Source organism: Mytilus galloprovincialis, chromosome 1 (genome assembly GCF_965363235.1).
Source record: "Mytilus galloprovincialis chromosome 1, xbMytGall1.hap1.1, whole genome shotgun sequence".
Lineage (NCBI taxonomy): Eukaryota > Metazoa > Mollusca > Bivalvia > Mytilida > Mytilidae > Mytilus > Mytilus galloprovincialis.
Window position 1 is genome coordinate 22380913 of NC_134838.1, and position 13041 is coordinate 22393953.

At 31.4% G+C, this 13041-nt stretch overlaps 1 protein-coding gene across 2 annotated transcripts; it reads right to left on the minus strand.

Moving 5' to 3' along the window:
* LOC143069308 (protein SET-like) lies at positions 1–12963 on the minus strand. Of its 2 annotated transcripts, none has more exons than XM_076243885.1 (8): positions 12575–12963; positions 10777–10848; positions 9644–9761; positions 9049–9215; positions 7557–7633; positions 6306–6388; positions 3208–3273; positions 1–2011 (listed from the first exon to the last, which is right to left on the minus strand). In XM_076243885.1, the coding sequence occupies exons 1-8, from the start codon at positions 12851–12853 to the stop codon at positions 1713–1715; spliced, it is 1161 nt and encodes a 386-aa protein (XP_076100000.1). In that variant the 5' UTR covers positions 12854–12963; the 3' UTR covers positions 1–1712. The 2 variants fall into 2 exon arrangements, with proteins under 2 accessions (XP_076100000.1, XP_076099992.1); XM_076243877.1 differs by having other exon boundaries at positions 3208–3276; positions 12575–12962.
* Positions 12964–13041: the final 78 nt, after the last annotated feature.

Consider the following 13041-nt stretch of genomic DNA (forward strand, 5'->3'; position numbering starts at 1 on the left):
TCTAATTTAGCGCTACATTACACAATGGTTCACATTTTATTGAAAAAGTTGAATATTGAATATTAATGCAACAATATTTGATGACATATTTCACCAGATAAATAACACCCATATCATGCATTTAAAACAATATGTGACATGCACGGCTAAAAACTTGCAACCATTGTTTTATTCCTCTCTTTGAAATCAATCTCAATAACAACTAAAAATATATGTTTTCTCTAATTTTATAATTACAATTATAATTACATTGCTGCCATTTTAAAACCAGAAATTAATCTTCAAATTGGATAATTACGACAAAAATTAGTAAATGATTATTTAGGAACCCTGTTCTCAGGAAAATGGCCAAGGAAAGTTTCCCTCATGGCTATACATATATGTATCGCTTGATAACAGAAATCTTCTATACAAGTTATACAAGTTTTAAAAAAATCCACCCACAGACTGTTTCTATAACTGTATGATGCTGATGAAAGAATCTATTATAGCTATTTCCATAGACTAAATTGACATGTGTAAATATCCTAATTGAAAGTCTGGCAACTTCTAAATGCCTATAACTGTTGCTTTGTCAGGCAACACATTATCATTCACAACTCTTTGTTTTTCAGACTTCTAATCAGGAAAATTCAAAAAACAATCTTTGTACATTAAAAATTTATATTTGAAAAACTATAAGAAATGATACTCAAATATATATTTAATTATATTTTCTGAGCGTACACTTCAAATTAATGTATGACATATAAACCACTATTTCTTAAAAATTGATGAATTGACATGGCTTCTATAATTATGACATCAATAACAAAACTCACAAAATTGTCAATTTTGGTAAAAATTGGTGAAAAAAATAAAATGAAAATCATTGATGCAATGCTGATTAAATGAGCTAAAAATCCTGAACTAACATTTATTTCATGATTCTTAACAATAACATGAAGACAGTGTGACCTTGAATGACACATGTGCCAAATAATATAGTATGACTTATGTGCAAGGGTTGAAAATAGCAATAGACTGGCTCATGTGTCAAGTGGTTTATTTTCTACCAAATTGATATTAGAATTTTGTGTTTATGTAAAAATTAAAGCAACACAGGTTAGCAGAAAAAATGTTGTCCATTCATTTTTATATATCAAATAGAAAATTCCTTGAGATAAATATGACTTTTTTTAAGATAGCAACAAATTCGAATCATTGTACTCAAATGCCCAATAATTACAATTTTGGATTTCATTGATCATTACTTCTAATGAGATATTAGAAAAAATCTATTTGCTAATACCCCACCTTGGTTCCAATTTACTGAATTTTAAAAATTAAAGATTTTTTTCAATACCCAATCCCATTTATGGAGGAATTTTCCATATAAGATGAGTTTTACAACAATTTTAATTTTGTATTACCAAAACACACTTAAAAATCTCTGCAATTAGGCAGAAAACACAGTTGTTGTATGTAATGGTTTTTTTTTTTATGACACAAGTGTATGTACATAAAAATGAACAAATCAGAGAATAGATGTAATACCCGATTAGTTATATCATTAAAACTTACACTTGCATTAACCTATATTTATCTTTTTTAACAATCTACACAAATATTTAATAGTAGATGAAACCCTTCCATGAGAAATCTTATGTAAGTTATGAATGAAATGAAACAAATAGTAAAGTACAAAACAAACAAACAATAATAACAATCATCTATTCTGTTTTTGATTCACTTTCATTTTGAGTCTTTTCCTCTGTGTTTATATTTGATTCCTCTAACAATGAGTCTTTTTTATTAGATTGTTCATCTGTCACATTTTCTGATGGTTTGCTGTCTGTAGGTTTTTCTGATTGATTAGGTTTGATTTCAATGAGTCCATTACTGTCTCCTTCTCCACCTGAATTATCTAATATATCTTCATCTATTTCTTCTGAATCATCTAAATTAACTTCCTCTACATCATCATCTGCTATTTCTTCTTCAATGTCATCTAACACTTCCACATCATCATCTGTTAAAGGAAACAATATAATTATTATAGTAAAATTTCTGAATTATCTCCCCTAGTAAAAATGATTTTAAATCAACATATTTCATTCTTTGATCCTCTAGGTAGGTACAGAGTCTTCTTTTATTCAATTACGACAGGTGCCACATGTGGAGCAGGATCTGCTTACCCTTTCGAAGCACCTGAAATCACCACCAGTTTTAGGTAGGGGTTCATGTGGCTGTTGTACCCCTATTTGTGACATTTTTACCTATTGTGTCTGTTTGTTTTGTTCATGCATCGTTGTCAATATAATGGAATTTTACACAATTGTCATACAAGTGAGAAGTTTAGCGCTATAAAACCAGGTTCAATCCACCATTTTCTACATAAGAAAATGCCTGTACCAAGTCTTCCTCAGAGATAATTTTTTGTAATTTTATTTTTTACTAATCAAGAACACACTATAATTTCAAATCTTTTAAAGATTTTTTTGTAAGTTGTAACTGCTGCCAATGACAGATATAACATTAATTAGTCTTCCTTCAGAGACTATCTTTGCAACTAAGACAAAACCATGTTGTTGATATAAAAAAAGATGCCATTTCCCCCCTGACAAAAAAACAGGATAAATTCAACTTATGTCAAGTCTTGTTGCTTTCCCCATATCTATATTGTAACAAGCATTCTGCAAGTATTGTATGGTAATAAAAATACCTGTTACAAATTATTTTAACTGGAACAAAATTAATCATTTATTTGTTATATTTCCTATTTAAATATATAAGTCCCAATATAATGTGAGGTTCAAACTAAAATGTATGAAAACTTTCTGTTGCGAATAAACTTTACTAAAAGAGTTGTTTTATTCTTATATTTCATGAACTATAACTCTGCAAAAAAAAATCATCTGAAAAGAGCAGAATAAGAACTTGATCTTAAACTTGTCATGGTCAAACTATATACAAATAACAATATCTTTCAGTTTAACAAAAAAAGTGGGAAAACTGATTGTATGTGTGAATTTTCTAAGCCCTAGGACAATAACACTCCCAAAAAATATCCAAAGAGTTAAACTATATAGCATACATGCATTTCAGGTCAATATCTTTAAGCATAAAAAACAAATATCTGAAAACTGACTATTTGCGTGATTAAATCCATGTTGCAGGATACAGGCAGAGGACAAGGGGAAACCATAAATTACAAGAAAGCCTTACCATCAATAGATTCATTCACTTCTTCATCATTCTCATCGTCATCATCTAGCACCTCATAAACTTCATCTTCTAGAGAGAAAAATAATGATTTGTCATGTTAAAAAGCAGACTTTTTTCCTCATTTGTCATTAGATGAAAACTACTTCATATCAAAGGTACATGTAAGTTTTGCACACGTAAAGGCTGCTTCTTAGCATGAATATTGTAAAGATTCTTAATTAAGTGTTGCATACTGTAAAATTTTTTAAAGCTGTTTATAGCTAAAGAACAAGAGTGCACACACTGAAATGTCTCGCCTTCTTTACTAATCATTGATATTATGTTGATAGTCCTAAGTATAAAGCGTTATTACAACTGTCACATAAACTTAACATTAAACAAGATAGTTAAACAAAGACCAATGAACCATGAAAATGAGGTCAAGGTCAGATGAACCATGCCAGGCAGACATGTACAGCTAACAATGCTTCCATACAACAAATATAGTTGACCTATTACTTATAGTTTAAGAACAAGAATGTGTCCACAGTACACGGATGCCCCACTCACACTATCATTTTCTATGTTTAAAGGACTGTGAAATTGGAATAAATTCTCTAATTTGGCATTAAAATTAGAATGATCTTATCAAAGGGAACATGTATACTAAGTTTCAAGTTGATTGGACTTCTACTTTATCAAAAACTACCTTGACCAAAAACTTTAACCTGAAATTTGCACTATCATTTTCTATGTTCAGTGAACCGTAAAATTGGGGTCAAAACTCTAATTTGGCATTTAAATTAGAAAGATCATATCATAGGGCACATGTATACTAAGTTTCAAGTTGATTGGACTTCAACTTCATCAAAAACTACCTTGACCAAAAACTTTAACCTGAAGCCAAAAACTTTAACCTGAAATTTGCACTATCATTTTCTATGTTCAGTGAACCGTAAAATTGGGGTCAAAACTCTAATTTGGCATTTAAATTAGAAAGATCATATCATAGGGCACATGGATACTAAGTTTCAAGTTGATTGGACTTCAACTTCATCAAAAACTACCTTGACCAAAAACTTTAACCTGAAATTTGCACTATCATTTTCTATGTTCAGTGAACCGTAAAATTGGGGTCAAAACTCTAATTTGGCATTTAAATTAGAAAGATCATATCATAGGGCACATGTATACTAAGTTTCAAGTTGATTGGACTTCAACTTCATCAAAAACTACCTTGACCAAAAACTTTAACCTGAAGCCAAAAACTTTAACCTGAAATTTGCACTATCATTTTCTATGTTCAGTGAACCGTAAAATTGGGGTCAAAACTCTAATTTGGCATTTAAATTAGAAAGATCATATCATAGGGCACATGTATACTAAGTTTCAAGTTGATTGGACTTCAACTTCATCAAAAACTACCTTGACCAAAAACTTTAACCTGAAGCCAAAAACTTTAACCTGAAATTTGCACTATCATTTTCTATCAGTGAACCGTAAAATTGGGGTAAAATCTCTAATTTGGCATTAAAATTAGAAAGATCATATCATAGGGAACATGTGTACCAAGTTTGAAGTCGATTGGACTTTAACTTCATCAAAAACTACCTTGACCAAAAACTTTAACCTGAAGCGGGACAGACGGACGAACGGACGAACGGACGAACGAACAGACGGACGAACGAACAGACGGACGAACGAACAGACGGACGAACGGACGCACAGACCAGAAAACATAATGCCCCTCTACTATCGTAGGTGGGGCATAAAAATAGACCAAAACACAAAAACTTAACACTGTCCAATGAACCATGCAATTGAGGTCATGGTCAAATAAAACCTGCGGGACTGACATATAGATCATAATATATTTCCATACACCAAATATAGTTGACCTTTGGCATATAATATTAGATAAAAAGATCAAAACTTAAAAACTTAACTTTGACCACTGAACCATGAAAATGAGGTCAAAGTCAGATGACATCTGCCCGCTAGACATGTACACCTTACAATCATTCCATACAACAAATATAGTAGACGTATTGCATAAAGTATGAGAAAAACAGACCAAAACACAAAAACTTAACTATAACCACTGAACCATGAAAATGAGGTCAAGGTCAGATGACACCTGCCAGTTGGACATGTACACCTTCCAGTCCTTCCATACACCAAATATACTAGCCCTATTGCTTATAGTATCTGAGATATGGACTTGACCACCAAAACTTAACCTTGTTCACTGATCCATGAAATGAGGTCGAGGTCAAGTGAAAACTGTCTGATGGGCATGAGGACCTTGCAAGGTACGCACATACCAAATATAGTTATCCTATTACTTATAATAAGAGAGAATTCAACGTTACAAAAATTCTGAACCTTTTTTCAAGTGGTCACTGAACCATGAAAATGAGGTCAAGGACATTGGACATGTGACTGACGGAAACTTCGTAACACGAGGCATCTATATACAAAATATGAAGCATCCAGGTCTTCCACCTTCTAAAATATATAGCTTTTAAGAAGTGAGCTAACACCGCCGCCGCCGCTGCCGTAGCCGCCGCCGGATCACTATCCCTATGTCGAGCTTTCTGCAACAAAAGTTGCAGGCTCGACAAAAACTATGGAAAATGTACATGTGTGGTATGTGAGACTGACCCTTGAAGCAGTTTCTTTAAAATATTTCTTTTCACATGCAGTTGTTGTTATTGTTTTAATTCAGGCAATGTTGGCAATATGCATTTTTTCTATTTTGAACATTGCTTAATATTGATTTGAAGGGTCAAGAGTTAAAAGAAAACTAGCTGCCTCATAATCATATATCCAATATATACTTTAATGCAACAAGTGCACACTGAAATTTATAAGCGATTGTTAAAAACAACGTAATTTTTCCAGGAAATGGTATCATTATTAAACTACTATGGATTCACTATAAATACCAATTTTCATGGGTTTAGTGGGAACAGGTGATCCATGAATTTAAAATTTCTATAGGCTTTGTATGCAGAGATTTGCAAAACCATGACATCAAATATCCATTAAAATAATGGTCCTTGTCCAAAACTAAAAGAATTATTAACAAATGAAGGCCTTATAAGGTTATACTGTACCTTGGTCCCCATCTTCATCCTCATCATCATCATCCTCATCTAATACAACCACTGAGTCGTCCATGTCATCGTCGTCATCATCACTACAGAAAAAATAATCTTCAATTTCTAACAGGAACTATGAGAACCATTTATAATTCAATATTGAACAATATATTACGTCGCTGGGCTTCTAAAATGTCATATATGACTTTTTTGGCTAAAAATACTTTTTGACACCAATGGTCTGGGCGGCAGGAAATCTTTGGTATTACAAAATAGAATACAGTTAGACCAATCAAAATGTGTGAAATAAGACATATTACAAAATTGCCAATGTCAGTTGTTTGTAAAGTTTGCTTCCAAAATGTTGTATGAAAACTTAAAAATCGTTGTAGAATGGCTTTGGGAAAAAAATAATTGTACATTTCTTTATTTCTGTGAAAATAGTTTAAGTTCTTGGATAATCCAGAAATGTCAAAGTTTTTATTTCACTGCTATTTACAAAAATGTTCAAGTTCACATACAACATTTTGGAAGCATGCATTTTGCCAAAAATTTCAAAGCCTGTTTGTGAGAATTTTTTTTATTGAAAAATTTGTAATTTACGACATTTTAGAAGCCCAGCGACGATTAGTAACTTGCTATGCTGACTGAAGTGCAGAATCAACAATATGTTTTAAGGTAAAGGATTACATACTGTAAAGCCACATATGTTCGTGTACACTTAATGTCCTTATTTCATGTTTAGCCTTTCTAGCCACTTCACAGCAACCTAATTTTTCTAAATTTCAAATTTGCTTAATTACATTAATTAATAAAAATCCAAATTTTATTCCTGTTCTTTTTATACATTGTACTCCCAAATGTCACAAAATTTAATTGGTTGAAAGTTTTCTTTTCTTCTTTGGCAATGATGTAATGTTTAGAAAAGAAAAATGTGTCTATTTGGTGTTTTTCGAGCTATCCTTGTCTTTTTGCAGTTCTTATAAAATGTGCAAATATCAGGCTTTATTAATGATCTAAAAATCTCAACTGTTTATTGTTCAAAAATTTTAATTTTGAATCTCTATCTTGAATAGAGAAATGTCATATATTTCCATGTACTGGTAGAATCCGAGCATGCTAATGCCCCTACAAGGTAGCACTCACACCAACAAAATGGAAAGGGATTAATATAAGTTGCAATAAATTTTTCCCCAATCAACTATAAATAAATATGTTTAAACTTAACTAATCCATACAAATCCCTCAACAGTAAAATATACAAACCTGATTCCATTTTCTACTTCAATGTCCGATGCTAAATAATATTGTAATGGATTAGGCCACATGTCATCTTTTACCACCTGAAATATATCATTAATTAAGTCTTATGAAATGAAGTTCATTGACATGCAAAAACAAGTGCATTTTTTGTTTTAAGATTTGGAGACTGCAAAAGAAACACAACATTCATAAAGTACTTTTCATACTTTTCTAGGAAAATCCATAAAACCAATGACAATCTTAACTAAAACAAATTACTATCTTAAGAGTCTTTAAAAACATTTGTTTGATATTCCCAATCAATAAATTTGTTTATAAGGCCAGGGTTTTTTAATTTGTTGGTTTACGGATTTTCCCCATGAAAAAGTCGGGTCAGTCGGTCAGGAAAAAAAAAAGAAAAATATGCAAAATAAATATATATTTCACCTTTCTAACAATATGTTTGTTATGCTATTTTGTCATCATTTCTTAGATTTTAGTTCGATGAAATTTTATTGCTCAGCTGTCATAAACATCGCATGACATTCTAATAATTTCCCGTAAAAAAAGGGGGGGGGGTGCACCGTGCACAGACAAAGACGAAATTAAATCATCATTTCACAAACAAGAAAAACAGATTCGCATAGCTCTTAATCAATTCCAGAAAACTTGGTGAATTATGACCTTCAAGCACGAAAACTGATAAAGAAAAAAAAGTGTACGAAAATAAGTTTCAACACATGTGTCAAAAACGTAATAGACTCGTCCACTTGTAAAAACCAGAATATCGAGTTAATCTGTTGTCATGCCTTCCCGTTTTTTATCCAAATGGACGATATTTTTTTATTATCTATGAAACAAGAAAATTCCAAATGATTATTTAATATTCAGTACTTAAACTTGATGTCTTCAACCTGTCCACATTTGGACAAGGCTATTTCTATCAGATGATGCATCTTATGGACTGATGACAAATACGGGAAACAAACTTATTGTGTAATTGGTTTTAAACACAGGTTTCGTTTCGCAAAATTATTTGCCCAAACAACATTTCAAGGTCAGTTATAATTGATTTGTCTATTTTTAGAAACGTAAACTGGAATTTATTTTTTCACTACAGAAAGTGTTTTCAATTTTGTTAGTGATTAACGCATTTCATTTCATAAAAAAAAGAATATTTTAATTATTTTTCAGGGATAATGCATTTGTTAGGGTCAGCGGGAATAAAAAAGCATGAAAAGTCAATTTTATTTTTATTCTGGAAATCGACAAAATCGGGTCGGAGGATCCGTAAACCAACAAATTAAAAAATCCTGGCTTAATGTTTACATTTGTAGCCTCTATATAGAGCAAGACAAAATTAACTGAAATTATACTGTAAACAAAACTATTCTGAAAGCTTTGTTCTTATACATTATTTATGAAGACTGTTAAAATCATACGGAAATACAACTTTAATTTTCTTTTGGCCTTCATAAAACATTGCAACAATTTTAAGAATTAACAGTGTACTTACTTCTGCTATGTCATCAGCTGAGGGATCAGTATTATCTTCAAACCACTGGAAAAAGCTTCGACTCTGACCTCGTTTTCTTTTCCGATTGTTTCCATTTTGTTTTATTTTTGCAGATATGTCCATTCCATTTTTCCATTCTATTTTACTGGATTTTGAGGTTGGATCTCCTATTCAATAATAAGTTTAAACGATTAAGCTCACACACCCAAAAAAAAGTTTTTTAACAGACTCCTCATAATGACATTATCAAGATTATGTTATTGTGTATCCTATATATAAGATGCTACATTGTATTAATTTTTCTTTTAGTTTTGATATTGTATTTTTCATTTTGTTTTACCCTGACAATAAATTGCTGTTGTGTGTTACATACATGTATATTGTGTTCAGCACTGGGTGCCATGATTGGCTAAATAAAATATAGATGGATTGGTATTTGGCTGTTGAAGGTTCAGCAGCAAATATTTCATGAGTATTCATTGTGAGGACAACATAAACAAGTTATTTCAAAATCAACTGATTGGTATTGGTGATTTCTTAATCTAGAAAGGAGCATAAGAAAGGCTAATAAATAACACTTTAATAAGATACAAACCTGTAAAAGATAAGTGAAATTCCTTCACAAGTACTGTATTGCTGAAGTATGGATTTGAAGCAAACACAAAGCTGATTTTATATCCTGATTTAATATCCTCAAATTCTTCTACTTCAAGCTGAAATTAAAAAAAAAATCTTAAATTATTTGTAACAAGCATTCTGTGAATATTGATGGCAATACAGTCCCCTACCAGTTAAAAATTCATTGAATTGGAACTAAATTCTAACTTGATCTATAACTTGTCATAGTGTATACTTTACAACAAATATCAAGTCAATATTTTCAAGCATAACAGAAAAAAGCGTTGAAAACTGATTATTTGAGTGAGGGATTTTGTAAGTCCAAGAACCATAACTCTGCACAAAATCATAAGACCGGAACAAAATTCAAACTTGATCTGTAACTTGTTGTCATGATAAAACTATATACCAATTTTAAAATCAATATCTTCAAGCATCAAAATAAAAGTGTGGAAAACTGATTTGCTGGACCGACGGATCGACAGACAGACGGACAAACTTAAAGTCCCCTTCAACATAAAATAAAGGTATAAAACAAAATCAAAGAATAACAAACTACATTACTTGTATAACACATAAAATTCAGAAAAAGACAATCTCAAGGACAGTAACATTACTTATTAATTCAGTCACTAGACTATGATATAGCTGGGCCTGAAAATCGTCAACAAACTGATATGTACAGACAGTAATGTAGCTTTATAGAAAATATTGTTGTTTATTGTAATAAGTTCCTATCAATATAACTTAAACAGGAGAGACTGTACATTCAAACTCATAAGTTAAATAAACTGAAGCCTTCAAAAAAAAAATATACAAACCACAGTATACTAACAACAACATAGAAAACAAAAGACTAAGCAACACAAACACCACTAAAAAAGGGGGAATCTCAGCAGGTGCTGCAGAAGGGTATTAGATTCTGCTCCACATGTGACATGATAGGAAATGATACCAGACAACTAGAAACTAACTAGTTTCAAGACTATAGACAGGTGCATTGATAAATGTGGTATGATTAAACTACTTCTTAGATGCTTTTTACTCCCTTATTTTTCACCAATGCATGAAATTTTCAAATTTCAAACTATCTTCTTAAATAAAACTTACTTTACTTAAATAATGAAGGCAATCTTCTTCTACATCTTCTAGAACAGCAGAAATCTGTGGATGATTTACAAACTGAAATACTGTTAAGGAATACATTACTGGGTTGCTTACTTTAGAATAACATGTAAAGAATGTTGTTCAATGTACAACGTATAACAAATACATTGTATAATTTGGTATAAACAATGAAACTTGAACTCCATGTGTACAATATGATGACCAACTTACATGTGTCATGTGACACACTCACAAGTTTAAGCCATACATGTTACGTAGCATGCTTTTTGTTCTTTTTTGGAAGAAATAGATCTATACATATATGTCATACTAGTCATGCTTATGAAATATTTTATATGCTTATTTAAAAGTCGACTTTTTTTGGACGTTTAGGGTTGTCAAAGTATATTCACCTGGGTTTTACTGGACAGGAAAACAGTACACAGTGTTTTCTTTGGCTGGGCAATACTCCAAGAAACAGGTAATACTGGGCAATATAATTTCTTAAGCTTATTTCAACACAAAATAGTAAAGACTTGTAGTTTCATAGTATTATAGCTAAAAATATATACATTTTACACAGATAACCATTGAGAGTAATTTCTATATTTAAAGATTAAAATTTCAAATTCATTTCTTTCTCAACTTAAATTCTGTGTAGTCAAAATACAAGATTTGCATATTTTAGGATTCCTTGTTCTCACTGAAGACTTCACAAGTTGATTTGAAGTAAACGCTATGAGTAACTACATGTATATTGAAAGACATGCATAATGGGAAAGAATTGATGAAAAAATTATTTGATAAGACTCTTTGAAAACCTTCACTTTAATTTTGTAAAATTAGTGCAATAAAGGTATTAGTTGCACTTACATGACTTATGTTACTTGCAAACATGACAAGGCAGGTGGTTGATGTGAATTTCCTATAAAGCATTCAGGAACACACAAAAGAAATTTACTGACTTTGAAATAACTAAATTTATGCAACTCAATGTGATGAAAAAAATCAACAAGTAAAGTAGACTGATGGGGGTTACAATTTTGGCATATACATTTTTGCCAGAGGGAAAATCTGAAAGGGATAAACTTTCATTAATTGTGAACTTGGGTAAATAATTCTTTTAACTACATGTATCTAGGGTTTGTTCCCAGCCTGATTTCCTAGTGTGAAGTTGTATAAACAGCATATTAAAGCCTTGAACGGTAGGAGCACCTCTGTTCAAAATTTTCCAAGAAAGATAACTCAAATTTATCCTTTTCTCTATACTGTATGAAAGGGTGACATACATTGTATATCTTACAATGTACATGTCTTTTTAATATAGGGCCAAGGCTTCCTGAACATGAGAACTCAAACAACGGCTTGGGTAATATAAACATTGTATGGGTTCATCATTCAATTTTTTTTATTTCAATTTTTGCCATTTGAATAGGGATGCATTTTGAAAAGTTGCCAGGTATGTTTCAGTTTTAAAATTTTCTTCAGAGTTCAGTATTTTTCTGATTTTACTTTTGACCCAAAATCGTTCCCAAATTATGAGAATTAGTATTGCCACAAATGACCTGTTACCAATTGCGATAGGACAAGGGAAATGATGAAAACTGAAGCAAGTTAACTCTACCACCGAAAACTCGTACCACTTTAACTCGTACCAAAAAAGTTAACTCGTACCAACGTATACTTGTACCACTGGGAAGTCGTACCTTTAAAAATATATCAATTAATGAAAACAACAACTATAGCTAGTACCCAAATTATTATGTATCAAAGTTCTAGTTTCAGTTTTGAAAAAGGATACTGCTGTAACCCAAAAATTTGGTATATTCTTTATCAGCTCATTCCTTTGCTCATAATGTGGTTTCCTTAGCTTGTTGTATTTCTGTTCTACTTGGAGAATTTCTTCGCTAGCCTTTTCATTCAGTGCATCAATTTTATTCTGACAACCATCGATATCTTCCAGTGCTTTTTGTCTATAAAAATCAAGGCTTTGTTCTACGTCATTGGCATCGTCTGACATGGTTTCAGAGAGTTTTTGTACTTTGGCAAGTGGTTGGGCAGTCTCTTCAGAATTAGCCATAATGTATTTTTTCAACCTTTCTTACTTTGTTTATGTGTACACTAGATTTTGAATATGTTTCTATTTTGCGCGAATGCGAGTGGAATACACAAATCTGCAATTTTGTAAGAATCATTACGATTGGATAATATTGTAAACCGGATGGTGTTTTCCCAAATATTGACTAATCAACTTTAGTTTTACAAGAA

Excerpts from the sequence above, each read along its gene's own strand:
- LOC143069308 (XM_076243877.1), bottom strand. The coding sequence starts at position 12,853 with ATGGCTAATTCTGAAGAGACTGCCCAACCACTTGCCAAAGTACAAAAA. Across the intron at positions 9,762-10,776 it reads GCCTTCATTATTTAAGTAAA|CTTGAAGTAGAAGAATTTGA; the intron begins GTAAGTTTTATT and ends TTTTAATTTCAG. Across the intron at positions 3,277-6,305 it reads GGATGAAGATGGGGACCAAG|AAGATGAAGTTTATGAGGTG; the intron begins GTACAGTATAAC and ends TTTTCTCTCTAG.